The sequence below is a fragment of the Microcaecilia unicolor genome, chromosome 4 (assembly GCF_901765095.1).
Source record: "Microcaecilia unicolor chromosome 4, aMicUni1.1, whole genome shotgun sequence".
NCBI classification, from domain to species: domain Eukaryota; kingdom Metazoa; phylum Chordata; class Amphibia; order Gymnophiona; family Siphonopidae; genus Microcaecilia; species Microcaecilia unicolor.
In genome coordinates, this window is record NC_044034.1 from 291,444,220 (window position 1) to 291,462,659 (window position 18,440).

The 18,440-nt window shown below is 45.5% G+C and overlaps 1 protein-coding gene across 1 annotated transcript in view; it reads left to right on the forward strand.

The window, feature by feature from the left end:
• The first annotated feature begins 15,667 nt into the window (after positions 1–15,667).
• Positions 15,668–18,440, forward strand: part of VAMP5 (vesicle associated membrane protein 5) — a 69,378-nt gene continuing 66,605 nt past the window's right edge. Inside the window, exon 1 of the mRNA XM_030201683.1 lies at positions 15,668–15,907. Coding sequence (XP_030057543.1) covers positions 15,905–15,907 — 3 coding nt within the window. The 5' untranslated portion in view covers positions 15,668–15,904. The remainder of the gene's footprint in view (positions 15,908–18,440) is intronic.

Here is an 18,440-nt window from a genome sequence, read left to right on the forward strand (position 1 = left end):
GAAGGCCATGCAAGAATATATTCGGGAGAATCTCCAGAAGGGGTTCATTCGGCCCTCCACGTCTCCTGCGGGAGCAGGCTTCTTCTTCGTCACCAAGAAGGATGGCTCCCTTAGGCCATGTATTGATTACCAGGGCCTCAATGCCATCACGGTGAAGAATCGATACCCCTTGCCATTGATTCCAGCATTGTTCGATCGCCTTCAGGGCGCCCAGATTTTCACCAAGTTGGATTTGCGAGGAGCGTACAACTTGGTTCGTATCAGGCAAGGGGACGAGTGGAAGACAGTCTTCAATACGCATGAGGGCATTTTGAATACCTAGTGATGCCTTTTGGACTTTGCAATGCTCCTGCTGTATTCCAGAGTTTTATAAACTTTGTGATAGAAGATCTTCTCTACTCCACCGTGATAGTATATCTGGACGATATTTTGATTTTTTCCAAAAGGCCCCAGGAGCATGTGCTCCATGTCCGCACGGTGCTCCAACGGTTACGGCGCTATCGATTATTTGCCAAACTCAGCAAGTGCTCATTCCATCAACAGACCCTTCCCTTCCTGGGACATGTCCTCTTGCCGGGGGGTCTTCGCATGGATCCAGATAAGTTACGAACCATCCGGGAGTGGCCTAAACCCCAGGGATTGAAAGAGCTGCAACGGTTCCTGGGGTTCGCGAATTACTATCGCCAGTTTATTCCCCACTACTCTCAGCTGACGGCCCCTCTAACCGCGCTGACCAGGAAGCATGCGGATGTCCGGAACTGGTCAGCCGAAGTGGGTGCAGCCTTCTCCCAGCTGAAGAAGTCCTTTGAATCAGCGCCCATCCTTCATAGTCCAGATCCCAGTAGACCTTTCGTGGTGGAGGTGGACGCCTCTGCCTTGGGGGCCGGGGCTGTTCTCTCTCAAGTGAATGCCAAGGGAAGGCGCCAGACCTGTTTTTTCTGCTCCCAGAAGTTTTCCCCGGCGGAGCGGAATTACACGGTGGGGGATAGGGAACTGTTGGCATTGAAGTTGGCCTTCCAGGAATGGAGACACTTGCTTGAAGGCGCGGAGCACCGGTTTACCGTGATCACGGACCATAAAAATCTTTTATACCTACAGGAGGCCCAGAGGTTAAACCCAAGGCAGGCCCGTTGGTCGCTGTTTTTTGCCAGGTTCCAGTTCCAACTGGTATTCCGATCCGCGGAGAAGAACACCCAGGCGGATGCCCTCTCCAGAGCCTTCGAAGCTCCAGAGGAGATCGAGGACCCTCATCCCATGCTGGATCCGGCCTGCTTATCTGCAATGCCGGGAGCTATCACCCCTGTTCCAGAGTTTGTGCCTCCGCAAGATCGGGGTAAAGTAATGCACTGGGGGCACTCTTCCGCGTTGGCAGGGCACTTTGGTTTCCAAAAGACTCTGCGCCTGATTTCTCAACAATACCTCTGGCCTCATATGACCAGGGATATTTTCCAGTTCGTCACGGCTTGCCCACCTGTGCTCGGACCAAGTCAGTCACTGGGCGACCCTGGGGGGAGCTGCAGCCATTGCCGATACCGGCGGCGCCCTGGGAGGAACTCTCCATGGATTTTATCACGGACCTTCCCCGCTCCCAGGGGCACACGGTAATATGGGTGGTGGTAGATCGCTTCTCCAGGATGGCACACTTTGTTCCCCTGCCAGGGCTTCCGTCAGCCGCCGTACTTGCCAACCAGTTCATCCAGCATGTCTTTCGACTCCACGGACTTCCGACCGGGATCATTAGCGACCGAGGAGCACAATTCACTTTGCGGTTTTGGAGAACCCTGTGTTCCGCGCTAGGAGTCACTACTCACTTCTCCTCTGCCTACCATCCCGAAACCAACGGGATGGTAGAATGGGTTAACCAAACCCTAAAGGGTTTTCTTCGGGCTTTTGTGAATAGCAGACAAGACGATTGGGCATCCCTCCTTCCATGGGCGGAATTTGCATACAACAATAGCGAACATTCTGCCTCTAAGAAGTCGCCTTTCTTCATAGTCTACGGTCGGCACCCCCATCTACCACCTCCCATCTCCACAGACTTAGCTAATCCTGTTCTCAAGCAAACACTCGTGGACCTACAGAAAGTCTGGAACACGGTCCGGAGACAGCTACAGGGAGCATCAGAGAGGTACAAGACGTTTGCCGACCGGCACCGGCGCCCTGCTCCGACTTTCCAACCGGGGCAGAAGGTATGGTTCAGCACAAGATATCTGCGACTCCGACTGCCCTCACGGAGATTGGCCCCACGCTTCATAGGACCTTTCGCGGTCCAATCCAGGATTGGAGCTGTAACATACCGCCTCCGGCTACCAGGGACTCTGCGGGTACATAATGCATTCCATGTCTCCCTGTTGAAGGCCTTCCGAGAGTCCAAATGGTATTCACTGAAAGGAGAGCCTACCACCGTGGAGGTGGAACCTGATCCAGAATATGAGGTCGAAGAGATCTTAGACTCTAGAAGGCGACGGGGAAAGTTGTTCTATCTGCTATCTTGGAAGCATTTTGGTCCGGAAGACAATTCCTGGGAACCAGCCTCTAATGTACATGCTCCGGAGTTGGTACAGGAGTTCCATGACCGTTACCCCCGCAAACCAGGACCCAGAAGGCGGGGGGCATCAGGGGAGGATACTGTCACGTCCCTCGCTAACTTAGCCTGCTCCCCTATGGACGCGAGCCCCGAAGAGGAACCCCCCGCGGGATTGGCCGGCTGTAATTCTGCCACTGGGCGGCGTACCTGGTTCCTGCCCCGATGGCCGGCCATCATGGTCCTGGGGTGGGCTTGGCCGGGATCTGTCGAGGAGCTGGCCGGCCGTTCCGGGATCGGGGCCCAGGGCTGGCCTTCACGACCCCTTGCTCCCCATCGCCGGCTCTGGAGTTCCCGTGCAGCCCAGCGGGGAAGATGGCGCCGGGATCCTGGGCCGGCGTCTGTTCCGCGTCTTGGGTGCGGGAACCAAGACCCCGCCCTGGAGAACGCTGATTGGGCGGAAAGAACAGAGGTCCCGCCTGAAGACCGATGCAGAGCCACTCCAAGAGGTTTCCACAAGGGAAGTCATCAGAAGTCTCCGCCCCTGTCAGCTGAGGCGGGCTGACAGTATTTAAGGAGCAGGTTCTCCGCAGATCTTTGCTTCGGCTTCTGACTCCAGAGGTTCTAGCCTACGTGTGTGATCTGTGGATTTGCTGCTTTTCCCGACAGCTTCCTTTGACCTTCTGCTTGTCCCTGGACTACTCTGCTTGCCGCCTGCCTTGACCTTCTGCTTGCCTCTGGACTACTCTGCTTGCCACCTGCCCTGACCTTTTGCCTGTTCCTGGACTACTCTTGGTTGCCTGCCGGACCTATCCCTGGCTGTTGTTCGTGGGTTCAGTTCCCCGGTGTCTGGTCAGTCCGTTCACCCCCACGGTTCCGGAAGCCCCGCTGGCCACCTGCAGCTGGGGGCTCAACCCCTGGTGAACGGTGGTCGCCGCGGGTGAAGATTCGGGGTGCTCAGCTGTCTTTTGGGGAAACAACTGGGACTCCCCCACGTTTTCCTGAGGGACCCAAGGGCTCACAAGTCATCAGACAAGACACATAAACATACATCTTTTTGCAAGTATTTCTTAATGAAGATCACTAAGTACGTATGTGTCCTATCTCATGGTTGTGCCCCCGTTTTGGAGCCACCCGTAAAAATTTACATGCGGATCCTGGTGCGTAAATATGCATCCATAAGTTTAATCTCAGTTAGCACTGATAATTGATTATTAGTGTCCAAATATCAGTGCTAATTGGCTCATTATTCAATTAAATTGCACACACCCAACTTTGCACACAATGAGCGCCATAAATAAGCATAAAGGAATCCTGTGCAGAAGGAATGGATCCTCAGAAGCTTAGTCGAGATCGGGAGGCAGCGCTGGTGGTTGGGAGGTGGGGATAGTGCTGGGCAGACTTATACGGTCTGTGCCAGAGCCGGTGGTTGGGAGGCGGGGCTGGTGGTTGGGAGGCGGGGATAGTGCTGGGCAGACTTATACGGTCTGTGCCCTGAAGAGCACAGGTACAAATCAAAGTAGGGTATACACAAAAGTAGCACACATGAATTGTCTTGTTGGGCAGACTGGATGGACCGTGCAGGTCTTTTTCTGCAGTCATCTACTATGTTACTATATATATAGAATTCAAGGGATATTGTATATTGAATACACCTGTTCCACGTAAAGAGAGACATTCTTTACTGGTAGAGCATTATTTCTTGAAATACTGTTGACTTACCTGTTATTCAAATACCATCCTCCAATCCAGTTGTTCCCAATCCTGGTCCTGGAGGCACCCCAGTCAGTCAAGTTTTCAGGATATCCACAATGAATATTCATGAGAGAGATCTACATGTGCTGCCTCCAGTGGCGGCCTTACCATTAAGCCACCTGAGGCGGGGGCCTCAGACAGCACTGTTTTGGAACAGCATCCACCTTCCTGCCCACCTGCCGTGATCTGGCATCATCCCTTGCCCTTCCTTTCCCAAATTTACCTTCTTTTCTTGCTTTACAAAAGTCAGAGTGGCAGCAGTTCCTATACACTGCCCTGCTGCCGACCCCTTCTCTCTTACGGCCTGCCTCTCTGACATACTTCCTGTTTCCTCGGAGGCGGGGTGAGACGCAGTAGAGAGAAGTAGCTGGGCCCAGCAGCAGGGCAGCATATGGAAACCACTGCCGCCCCAACTTTTGGAAAGCCAGAAAAGAAAACAAATTTGGGGAATGAAGGGAGGGAGGAGATGTTGGGCAGGCAGAGCAGAGCCGGGGTGTGGAGCAGAGACGCAGACCATCCCCTCACCTCAGGCAGCAGACTGTCTTGGGTAGCCCCTGACTGCCTCCACTGCATGCAAATCTCTCTCATGAATATTCATTGTGAATAATCTAAAAATGACTGGCTGGGTTGCCTCCAGGACCAGGTTTGGGAACCACTGCTCCAACCTATTGAAAGGACAGAAATGCATTTGTTTTAATGTTCCCTTTGAGTTGGGTTCTTCAAACAGGTATAGTAAGGCATCTAACCCTTCAACCAGCCTGGAGGTGTATAACCTTTTAATCTTCTGTCCTAATCCTAGGAGACACCTTGACAGGGTGGGACTGCTCATTATTTAAGAGACCCTATAGAGGGAAGAGCCATAGGGTCTAGTGTAATGATTGTTACTCACCTCAAGCTACTACTGAAAAACTGGTGTAAGCTAAATCCAAATGTATGCTCTAGGTAACGTGGGAACAACTTGGAACATCTGGCCCCAACCAAGACCCTTGGCACTGTGAAGCGGGAGTCTCCTACATCCATGGACTGTTACATCAGGATGTAACCTTTACCCTGATTGGTCATTCCTACAAGCAGGCACAGAGCTTCATGGGGAAGCTGTTTTTCCATGGGAGAGAATTTTCATTTGACAGAAAAGCTTTGAGCCAAGCTTGCAGCCCAAGCCTCTCTGAAACCCCAGAGAAAACATTGCCTTTTTACATCAATTCAGCTAGGCATTCAAAGAAGGTCATTTTACATCTGTGGCACAATAAAGAGCCTTTGTTCCAGTTATTCTTGCATGTAGAGTTGCCAGCTTTTACAAAACCCATAACTGGATACCCGTCATCAAGCAGGGGGAGCAGGTAATTCTCCTGTGAGCATAAGGATGGGAAATATATTCTATCAAATTATTATTAGGAATGTAACTTAGTATTACATGATTAATACTAGATATCAATGAATAATCATTCTTGAGACATATATTTTTATTCATTTCCTCTCTACAGAATTATTTATCTAACAAGCCCATATCAGCCCTAGCCCCTACCTAAGATGTAGACAAACTCAAATAGGTTGATATTCAAAGCGATTTAACTGACCAGAAATGGCTCCTGAAATCGCCTGTTCTACACTTATGTGGTGGCCACAACAATCGCTTCTTTTCTCCTGTTGACTGGAACAAACTCCCAAAGGACTCCATCTGACCAGTTAACCAGTGCTTGGATTAAATTACTCCTTGGCTAGAGTTGAACCCAATCATAATGGATGCACTCTTAATGAGGAACTATCCCTTGAGCCCTGGGTATCACCTCATTATGAGTGGTACCTTATTCTTGATATGCACAAAGATGAGGAATATGGGATCTAGCTGGATGATTCCTTATCTGGAAGATCAGATCTCATAGACCATGAAACAGACCCTCTTGCATTTGAGATTACTTAGGCAATTATGATATTTGTTACAGCAGGATGATATTATCAAATTAGTCCAGACCCTGATAATTTCTCTACTTCATTATCTTTATGTGCTTTTTGTGGGCTTGTCCTGCAAAAGTCTTAAAAGGCTCTAGCAAATGGGGGGGGGGGGGGGGGGGGGGGGGCGGGGGGGTAAGATACATGTGGACATTTACTTGTGGATATTTACTTGATGAATATGAAGAGTCAACAGCACTTTATTGTCTCCAGTCAAATTGGTATCTTTAAAAAGGTTATCTTGTTTTTGTTATATGAATATCACTGGTACTAGTGGAGTTTTTTTCTGACCAATGATTAAAAGGAGCCCTCACTGTTTATGAAAGTTTTATCGTTCAAACTGAGGTGTTCTCCGAAGATACTGAGGTCTTTTTTTCTCCACTATTTTTCATTACATAACATAAGATATACCTTGAGATACTAAGGACAACTGTAGAAGTAATGTTTTATAATTTGATTTCAATTACCCCAATATTGACTAGATATTAGGATGTTGAATAGTAATTGTGAGAGTGGGAAGCCTTGTGGTAGTCCGCATTCTCCCTCCATCCCTTTTGTTACTTGTCTTGGTTTGATTTTATTATGGCTTGAATGATTGTCTGTTTTTCTATTTTAATGGCATTATTTTCTTTAATTGTATTATACTAATTTTTACTGTAAACCATTTTGATCTACTTTTAGCCAAGGCGGTATATCAAGTTTCCAAAAAAACATAAACATAATTTCATAATACTGCTTATTTCCTTCTGCCTTCTCCCATCTTCCTCACTGGTGAAGTCAGTTTTGTTGGAATGTAATTGTATTTTACATGCATTGCCTGTCACCTATTATTTCTCTGTGATTACTCTGTGACCTCTGATGTGAATTACTTAGAGAGGTCACATAGCTATGCAACTTCCTGTGGGGGTCAGACACTGCAGATGCAGCACATGGAGCACATGGAGCTCATGATCTCTCCTAACCTGAGAGGATCTATGGTGGTGTGAGCATCCATTACCATCTAAGCACATGGAAGGAGCTGATAATACAAATGTATAGTAATATGTATATATAAGCCTGTCTGATTATAATCTAACTACAAACTGTGAGTAAACAGATGTTTTGTTACTTCAACTTTAAAGTGACTCAGCAGTGAATTATTCAGGGGTGAATGAGAGAGAGATGAAGAAAGAAATTAACATTTCTAAAGCTGAAGCTGTGTGTACTAAAATCTGCTAATTATTTACTACAAATAATCCAACAAAAGGGTTATGGGCCCAGGGCTCAGGAATTGAAAAAGAAGAGAAATATTACCAGGCAGAAAAAAAAGGCCACATTTTTCTCTTAAGTTTTAAAGGAAAGATTCAGTCTGTCTCTCTCTCCCCCCACACAGCAGACAGAAGGCTAAGAAAATGGCTGAGGGAAGAAATTCACCATTGTTCTATTCTCTCAAGGTGCCTAAATTAACTGAGTTTAATTATCGGCAGTGGGAACTAAGATTCATATGTCTCCTTCGAGCAAAAAGATTAAATATATGCTTAGACCAAGACAGAACAGCTGAAAATATGGCTGAATGGGACAGTGCAAACTATTATGTGAAGTGCATGCTTTTGGAAGCTCTCTCAGAGAAACAAGCCATATTAGTGGAGGGAAAAGATACATATAAACTGAGAACTATGTATGCAACTACATATGCAAAGCAGCAACCAATTTGGCTGGCAGAGTTGAATGAAACCAAATTAAGGGATAAAAGTAAATGTAATGATCACATTATGCATCTTATGTCTTCATTTCAAAAGCTAGAACTTTCAGGAATTCCCATGTGTGATGCATTGAAAAGAGCATTTCTTTTTACCTCACTATCAAAGAAGTTTGATGTTTTTAGGTCTGTAAATGAGGCCATTGAAGGGCAATCTTTTGAACAGACAACATCAAAACTAAGGCAGGAATGCATAATAAATGATTCTGAGGAGATGTGTTCTCAAAGCAAGTCAGAGAGAAATGAAACAAATTTCTTGGCAAAGAACAGAGGAAGGCGGAGCTATGGGAAAACTCCACCCAAGGGCAAGCTGATTTGCTACTCATGTGGAAAGGAGGGACATGTATCTAAATGGTGTAAGGAAACACAAAACACTCCCTCTAGCTCACCTAAGCCAATGGAACTAAAGAATTTTCAAACCAGGAAATGTATGAAGGACAAAGATAAACACAAGGGCTTTCTAATGGCAGAAAAATCTTTGACTATGGTAAATAATAATTCAAATGAAAGTACTTGGATTTTGGATTCAGGGAGCACATGCCATTTAACCAATTGTAAGGATTTCTTTCAGGAGATGTGTCCAGAGGAAGGTATTCTTAAAACTGCAAACGCAGGGACTGCTAAGATCCAAGCAAAAGGTATTGGATTCTTAAAATGCAAAGTGTCTAATGAAGTTAAAGAAATTCCTGTAAGTGATGTCTTGTATATTCCCCAAGCAGTTTGCAATATGCTTAGTGTATCTACATTAGATAAGAAGGGATTTGCGATTCATTTTGAAAACAGTAAGTGCACAATCTCTAAAAATGATGAAGTGTATGCTGAAGCTTTTATGCATAATGATGTTTATAAGCTGAACATTTCAGGTGAAGCCTCACATCTGGCGCAAGTAAGGAAGAATGATGGTAAATGTAGTCTGGAAATCTGGCATCGCCGCCTGGGACATCGTGATTCTAAGGTGATCCAGGATCTTTACAGTAAGCAACTGGCCACCGGCATTCAGATAAGTGCAGATGCTGGTAAAATGGAGAAATGCATAGACTGTGTTACTCAAAAAGGTGTGAGACCCTCATTTCCTGCATACACAGGAAATAGGAGTAATAAAGTGCTGGACTTAATACACAGTGACTTATGTGGACCGTTTAATATCCCATCATTGGGAAATAACAGATTTGTGCTAATATTCTTGGATGATTTCTCTAGATATTGTGTGGCCTATTTGCTGAAAGAGAAAAGTCAAGTCACAGACATGCTGAAGAAATACGTAGCCATGGTGAGCAATAAATTTGAAAGAAAACCAAAGGTTCTTCAGACCGACAATGGTGGTGAGTTCACTTCACAAAGCATGCGCACATTTCTAGAACAAGAAGGCATTCAGCATATCACAACAGTAGCTTATACACCAGAACAAAATTCTGTTGCAGAGAGAAAATTTAGGTCACTTGTGGAAATGACCAGATGTATGCTGTCAGATAGCAATCTCCCTAAAAGACTATGGGGGGAAGCCATTCTCACAGCAGTGTACCTACAAAACAGAATGCCAACTAAAGGCGCTGAGCGCACACCACATGAGACATGGCATGGTAGGAAGCCAAACCTGTCACACATAAGAACATTTGGAAGTACAGCATATGCTCATGTACCAAAGCAAAGAAGGCATAAGCTGGATTCCACAACAGAAAGGGGCATTTTAGTTGGCTATGCTCCAGGACACAAAGGATATAGAATTTTGAATCTGAAAACTGGCATTGTTGGCATAAGACATGTTACATGTTTTGATGAAAACAAAAGGGTTGATAAAGGCTGGATTATCCCAGATGAGCCTTATCATCCAGAATATGAAACTAGAACCATAATAGACATGCCAGTGTATATAAATGCCATACCAAGGCAGATGTCTGAAAGCAACTCACCTGTATCTAACGAGGAACAGGCAGAGGAAACAGACACAGAAAGGATCATTGAAGAAGACAGTACAGTTGGAGAAGGGGAATCAATTGGAGAAGGACTCTCAGATTTAGAGGATGCAGAAAGGTCAGACCAACCTGTTGTCAGACGCTCATCCAGGGAAAACAAAGGTGTTCCACCCCCAAGACTGTCTTACTTAACAAAGTCAGCAGAAGCTCAAGAGCCCTTAACATGGGATGAGATTGAGAAAATGCCAGCAGAAGAAGCTGCTGAATGGCATAAAGCTGCACAGGAAGAAATTGATGCATTGGATAAAAATAATACTTGGATTCTTACAAAATTACCTCCTGGCAAGAAAGCTATAGGATGCAAATGGGTATTCAAGTTAAAAAGGAATGCACAAGGAAAAGTGGAAAGGTATAAAGCCAGATTAGTGGCAAAGGGATATCTTCAAAAATATGGAGAAGATTTTGATGAAGTGTTTGCACCTGTAGTGAAACACACGACAATCAGAACACTTCTGAGCATTGCAGTCTCAAAAGGCATGCAAGTCAACCACATTGATGTGAAAACAGCGTTTCTTCACGGAGATATAACTGAAGACTTGTACATGGAACAGCCAACAGGTTTCATAAATACAAAACAAAGACAGCTAGTGTGTAAATTAAACAAAGGTCTTTATGGATTAAAGCAAAGTGCAAAATGTTGGAATGATAAATTGCATGAAATATTGACAAATTTAGGATTTAAGCAAGGTGAAGCAGATAAATGCTTGTACACTAGGTGCACAAATGGACAATATGCATACATTTTTGCTTTTGTTGATGATCTGCTCATTGCAAGCGAAAGTGAGCAAGAGTACAAGGACATTGTAAAGTGTTTAAACCAGAATGTTGAGATAAAAGAACTTGGTAATGTGTCATACTATCTTGGTATAGAAATTGAGAAACAAAATGATGGTTCTTATCTTCTAAGCCAGAAGCAGAAAATAAATGAGCTTATTGAAAGTTTAGGTATGCAAGATGCCCAAGTTGTAAGCACTCCCATGATCACTGATTTTCTGAAGGATGAAACAGTAAGAGAACCTTTACCAGATAACATCCAATATAGATCAGCCATAGGTAAGCTTTTATATCTAGCTACCACATACAGGGCTGATATAGCAAATGCAGTAGGAATTTTGAGCAGAAGGGTCAGCTCACCTACCAAATCAGATTGGACTGCAGTTAAAAGGATGGTAAGGTATTTAAAGGGTACCATTGATTGTAAATTAAAGATTTCAGCCAATAGTAATCCAAAACTAATATGTTACTGTGATTCAGATTGGGCAGGGGATCATTATGATTATAAATCCACAAGTGGATATGTGTTTATGTATGGAAATGTACAAATTTCATGGGCCAGTCATAAACAAAGTATTGTGAGTTTGTCTTCTACAGAAGCTGAATACGTGGCCGTATCGGAAGCGTGCAGAGAACTGATGTGGATTGAAAAACTTTTGCTGGATTTCGGAATAGCTGAAAAGAGACCAATCCAGATAATGGAAGATAATCAGAGCTGCATCCGACTGTCACAGAATGACAAGGTTCAGTCACGCACCAAGCACATCGCAACGAAATACCACAACGTGCGAGAGTTGGCGAAAGAAGGGGTCATAAGTCTACACTATTGTCACACCAGTGAGATGACAGCTGACATCATGACCAAACCGTTACCCAGAGAACGTTTTGTGAATCTGCGTATAAAGCTTGGACTTTGTATGAATAAATAATTGCATGACAGTTATGCATGAGAAGGGGTTTGTTGGAATGTAATTGTATTTTACATGCATTGCCTGTCACCTATTATTTCTCTGTGATTACTCTGTGACCTCTGATGTGAATTACTTAGAGAGGTCACATAGCTATGCAACTTCCTGTGGGGGTCAGACACTGCAGATGCAGCACATGGAGCACATGGAGCTCATGATCTCTCCTAACCTGAGAGGATCTATGGTGGTGTGAGCATCCATTACCATCTAAGCACATGGAAGGAGCTGATAATACAAATGTATAGTAATATGTATATATAAGCCTGTCTGATTATAATCTAACTACAAACTCTGAGTAAACAGATGTTTTGTTACTTCAACTTTAAAGTGACTCAGCAGTGAATTATTCAGGGGTGAATGAGAGAGAGATGAAGAAAGAAATTAACATTTCTAAAGCTGAAGCTGTGTGTACTAAAATCTGCTAATTATTTACTACAAATAATCCAACAAGTTTGACCAAGATGAATTTACTGGGTCAGATTATTTAGAGCAAGTTAAATGAGAGTAACTCTGATAGATAATTGCAACCAGCCCAAGCAGCTGGTGCAGGGAGAGCTGCCACATGAGCTATAGAAAGAAGTCAGCGAGGCACCCAAATGCATGGCATGGAAGAGGCATGTGATGAGTACATTGCTCTTATTTGTGAAAAACAGTCTGGGGAAAATCCCTACCCTCAGCAGCTCCCCACTCTCCATACACAGGGGGCACTTGCAACAATAGCCCCTGGGCACCCCCACACCAGGGGCTTAGCCAGAGTTTGGCGGGAGGGGGGTCCAGAGCCCGAGGTGAGGGGCACATTTTATCCCCCCCGCTGCCGCCGGTCCCCCCTCACCATTGCTGAACCCCCCCCCACAACCAACTTTCACCCCTCCTGCTGATGACCCTCTTGACCCCCCCCTCCTGCCGCCAACCCGCCGTCGCCTACCTTTGCTGGCGGGGGACCCCAACCCCCACCAGCCGAGCCGAGGTCCTCTTCTTCCCAATCCCGCACAAGGCTTCGTTCTAGTCTGACGTGCTGATGCACCCTGGGATGTACTGGGAGAGGCCTAAGTACCACAAAAATTTCATAATATATAAAAGCAGGTCATGCATCTGGGTTGCAAAGGCACAAGGGAACAGTAGGGGGTGCACAAAACAAGAGTGTGATTTGGAAATTATACTTGGTGATCTTAATTAAGGTGGTCACAGAAATAAGCTGACAGGAGATGTTAGAATGATGCTTAGGGGTGGAAGGAGAGGAATAGGCAGCAGGAAAAAGGTGAGACCACATTTTTTAATTTACTGCACTCTCCTGCTCTTGCTTGCTTATTTATTTTTCTCCTTTCTTACAGACCCTGAGTACTGTTTTGGGACAAATATATGAAACTACCAAACGCCCAGTTGCACAGAATCCAGGACATCACACAGAATATTGTGCGCTGTTTGATAAGTAGCTGCAGGCACTGTGTGATGAGGAGGGAAAGTAGAGGCAGTATCACAGTAATCCTAAAACAAAACAGGGAGCACACATTTTACTTATTTATGACATGCTACCATCAAACTTCAAATCTCCTATCCTTTACCTAAGGGATTTCCAGTCAGTCTCCCTCTCTAGCAAAGCAATAACTTTTTTTTAAAGAGCAAAGCATGGCAGATTAGTCAAAGAATAAGTAGGAAAGAGGAAAATAATTCAGCCTGTTTTGTTTTAGGATTACTGTGCCAATCAGCACTCGGGCACTGACAGGAAAGTTAGCAGTAGACACTATTGACAGCTCAAAATCTGTAGTAATTGTCAGGGCTGCCGAGAGGGGGGGCAGGGGGGACAAAATTCCCCAGGCTGAGCCTCCAAGAGGGGCCCGGCACCGCAGTCTGCTCCACCCACCCCCTCCGTCCACCACCGGGCCGGGCCCCCCTGAATTCAAATCATAGCGCCTCACCTCGACCTCGCTCCGTGTGAAAGAAGTGCAGCAGCGGCAGTCTGCAGATCGCCTCCCTTCGGGCCTTCCCTCCCTGTGTCCCGCCCTCGCGCAAGTTACATCAGATGAGGGCGGAACACAGGAAGGGAAGGCCCAAAGGGAGGCGATCTGCAGACTGCCGCTGCTGTGCTTCTGTCACACGGAGCAAGGTCGAGGTGAGGCGCTATGATTTGAATTCAGGGGGGCCTGGCCCGGTGGTGGATGGAGGGGGGTGGGCAGGTGGAGGGGGAGCAGCAGCGGGGCAGAGGCCTGGCCCAGTCTCTCAGCGGCCCTGGTAATTGTTAGGGCAGGGGTTTCCTGTGAGCCCTTAATCACTAATGATCTAATTTTAATACTTCTGAACTTATTAGCATGGGACTTTTGGTCACTGCTTATGTGCACAGTAAAGCAGTGGCCAAAAGCCTCTGTGTATTGCACACAAAAAAATATTTACTTTAGACTGGCTAAAACCAGTCTAAATGAAAAATTGCAAGCCTGGTTTGCTTTGAGCATCGGGCCCCAGGTCTGTTCATTGTAAGGCCTGGGAGCCCTTGGCAGCTTCCACTGATCCTAAGTGCATCTCCCTGACTGTAATCACTCAATGAATGTACTTTTTTTGGAGGCCTGCTGCAAGTACTGCCTCTCGAAAAGCAGCTTTCTTCCTCTACCATGCAGCCCTCAGCAAGTTTGAGCCCCCTGCCCATATGGTTTATTAGTTTTAATATACCGCCTTTCAAAACAACGTCAAGGTAGTTTACAAAAATAAACTAGAAATGGGGAAAAGAACTACAAAAATGTTGATAGGAAAACAAAACTGCTTTTCCAGAGGCACTACTGGCAGCAAGTCTCAGGAGAAAGTGAGGGCAAATTAATAAACTGGTGAGGGAACCAACCGCTTAAAGAGGAAGGTGGAGATAGGATGATGGAGGCTGAGTGGTGGTACAAGCAAATGGGGGTTGAGACTAGCTAGGGATTGGGGAGGGTGTTGGGAGGGGGAGGATGGGGGACAGTGGGGGCAAGCAAAAGAAACCATGAGGCACAAACTTTGTCTTAATAATACCAGTGGAGCACCCAGGCTGACTATCGGAGGAGAGGGGCTCTCCCTCTACCAGCCAATAGTACCTTTACCTTTGAAACCCTGGCTCTCATATACTGAAGTAGTTCCCCCCCCCCTGAAAAATAGCGAACATACTACTACTGCTACTATAAATCACTTCTATAGCGCTACCAGTCGTACGCAGCGCTTTACAATTGAACATGAAGAAAGACAGTCCCTGCTCAAAAGAGTTTACAATCTAAATCAGGACAAACAGACAGGATCAATAAGGATAAGGGAAGGACAGACAGAAGGACACAACAAGGATAAGATAAAAGTGACAAGTCAGGAGTCGACAGCAGCATCAAACAGGTAGGCCTTTAGCCCGGATTTGAAGGCAGCCAGGGATGGAGCTAGACGTAATGGCTCAGGAAGCCTATTCCAGGCATAAGGTGCGGCGAGATAGAAAGAGCGGAGTATGGAGTTAGCAATGGAGGAGAAGGGTGCAACTAGGAGAGATTTGCCTAGCGAACGGAGTTCTAGGGAAGGAGTGTAGGGAGAGATGAGGGTGGAGAGGTAGTGAGGGGCTGCAGAGTGAATGCACTTATAGGTCAATAAGAGGAGCTTGAATTGTGTACGGAAACGGATAGGGAGCCAGTGAAGCGATTTCAGGAGAGGGCTGATATGGGCATAACGACTTTGGCGAAATATTAGTCGTGCGGCAGAGTTTTGAACAGATTGAAGAGGAGAGAGATGGCTGCTCTAGAGACTATTATATTTCCCCATGCTTTGTAGATTTTAGTATCATCTGCAAAAAAGTAAAACTTTTCCCAATAGCCCTTCCATAATACTGTTTATGAAAACGTCCAACAGACCTGGAAGTTGGAACCCAGTCCAGAATGAATCCAGCTGTGGCATCGTGTGAGTCTGCCCTTCCTCTTTGCTGCCTCCCATTCAACCAGTTTCTAACCAGTCAGTCACTTTTTGGCTCCTCCCTTTCATTTGACCTCTGCCAGCGGCTCGTCTCAAATAAACAGTGCAGCTCTGAGCAGAAGCAGAAGGCAAGCAACGGCAAAAACAGAAAGTAAAAGAGCTCTTCTAGACTCGGCGAAAAACTAAGAGAAGAGGGTAACTGTGTGAGCAAATCCCAGTTTACCTACAGGTGAACTCAAGGCTTGAGTCTCAAACTGAGCTCCCAATCTGGGCTCTTCATCAAGGAAAGCAGAGAGCGACTGTACTGTACACAGGCACTATGGTAAGTACAGGTGGAGCAGGACAGTACCCTGTTGTGCTGCATCAGGTGGAAGACCATATGTTAAGAGTGTTGACTAAGGGAAGGGGACCCGCAGGGCACTTTGCTTGTATTGTTTAATATCCTGATCCTCATAGCTCCAGTCCTACAGGAATTGAATCATGACCGCGTGTCTGAGTACTTCACTATGATTATTTTCAGTCTTCCAGTAACCAGCCGCATGGTACACAGTACAGGAAGTGTCTACTACTACCTGTCTTATAAGTCACATAAAGAATGAAAAAGGAGTCTCGTAGGTCTCTTGTTTGTTCATCTGCTTACTTTAAGGCTTAAATGTATTCCTCGTTACCGACAAAGTAATGAGAACTCACTCTTAGCTTTGTATTCTATTGTCGCTGTGCAGTACTGAATGTAAAAGACAAGGGTTCAGATTTATTAAGTTCTTTTCCCACAGACACGGAACGGAAGAAGTGTCTAGTAAATTAAGCCCAGGTTGATTTAATCATTAAAACGATGGAATTTCCAAGAGCAGATTCATTGCATCTGTTGGTTGGCTTGGGGCTTTTTGGCGCACTATCAAGTGTGACCATTTTCAGTTTATAAGGTTAGAGCTAGGCAGTCCTTGTTATTCGATAAAAAAGTTAGCAGCCGGAAAGCACTCAGACACTGTCAGGCTCCTGGTTTAAAGTCCTCAGTTGTAATTGGCTGCTGCTATCAGACAGGATGCTGGGCTTCATGGACCACTGGCCTGACCCAGCCGGCACTTATGTTCCGCTCTAGGCTGATATGCTCTTTTGATTTGAGAGGTTATGGAGCTGCTTTAACTTGTTTGTTTCTCTTTCTCTTTTCAATGCACAGGTTTAGCTTCTTTTAGTGTTCTTTTTGCTCAGGGTTTTCATTTAAAAGGGGTTCTGTATTTTTCATTATTACCAATCCCACTTAAAAAGAGGTCAAAATTCAAAACCAAACATGCAATTGACACTTGCCAATACTGCAAAATTGCTTTAAAAATAAATCAACAAAACTGGAATGGTTAACTTTGAACGTATAAATTGTTATACTGCCAGAGTTATCTGTCCAGAGAGGGGCTGGGACTTGTGGGCATTCTGAGGATGGCACCAATTAGCTGTATAAAACTTATATATCTAAGTATTAATATACTTTAACAGGGCACCTAAGATAATAGATCAGGAAGGTGCCCGTTTTATAAAAACATGTGGAGGGGCATTTTCGATATGATGTCTAAGTCCGACTTTGGAATAGCAAATATAACCATTTTCAAAACAGTAAAACATCTATCTTTTTTTGTTTGAAAATGGCCACTTGCTAGATGTTTTTGTGCTCTGTGCGTTTATCTTTTTGGTCCATTTTTGAAAATAAAAAAATGGACAAGTGAAAACACACACAAAATCAAGCCATTGGGATGTAGGAGGAGCCAACATGCTTAGTAGACTGGCCACACAAACATCCCAGCAGAGCAGTGGGGAACCCTGGGGGGCACTGCAGTAGACTTCACCTAAAAGCTCCCAGGTATACATCTCACCACTGCTTCCTATATTGTATAGTAAGAAATGATTAGTAGTAGTAGTATAGTGAGCCCTCCAAAACCTACCACAAACCTATTGTACTCAACTGACACCATTACAATAGCCCTTATGGCTGCAGGTGTCACCTATATGTGGGTACAGTAGATTTTTGGTGGGTTTTGGAGGACTCACACTTTCCATCACAAGTATAACAGACTGGATTATGGGCCTGGGTCCTCATTCTCCACAGTGCACTGCACTAACCACTAGGTTACTCCAAGGACTGGCCATAACATCTGAGTCTGTCATGGATGCTGGTATGTACTGTTTCTTTCACATCTTTGGGGGGGGGTGGGAGGGGGTCAGTGACCACTAGGGAAGTAAGGGGTCATTCCTTTATTCCTCCAGTGGTCATTTAGGGCACTTTTTGGTGGCTTACAGGCTTATTTTTGAAAGAGATCGCCGGCGATCTTCCGACACAAATCGGGAGATGGCCGGCCATCTCCTAAAACTGGCCAAATCGGTATAATTGAAAGCCGATTTTTGGACACAGTAGCCGGCATTCCGTCGCGGAGGTGGCCAAACTTCAAGGGGGCGTGTCGGCAGGGTAGCGAAGGCGGGATGTGGGCGTGCTTACGAGATGGCCGGCTTCAGCTGATAATGGAAAAAAGAAAACCGGCGATGAGAGCATTTGGCTGGTTTTACTTCGTGTATTTATTTTCATGACCAAGTCTAAAAAAGGTGCCCAAACTGACCAGATGACCACCGGAAGGAATCGGGGATGACCTCCCCATACTCCCCCAGTGGTCACCAACCTCCTCCCACCCAAAAAAAAAAAACTTTAAAACATTTTTTTGCCAGCCTCTATGCCAGCCAGCTCCATGACAGCAGTATGCAGGTCCCTGGAGCAGATTTAAAGCCAGGTGCACTAAACTGCACGGAGTCCTTCCCTTACCGAACAGTCCTTCCCTTACCGATCCCTTAGTGAATTGGTAAGAGAAGGGCATGCA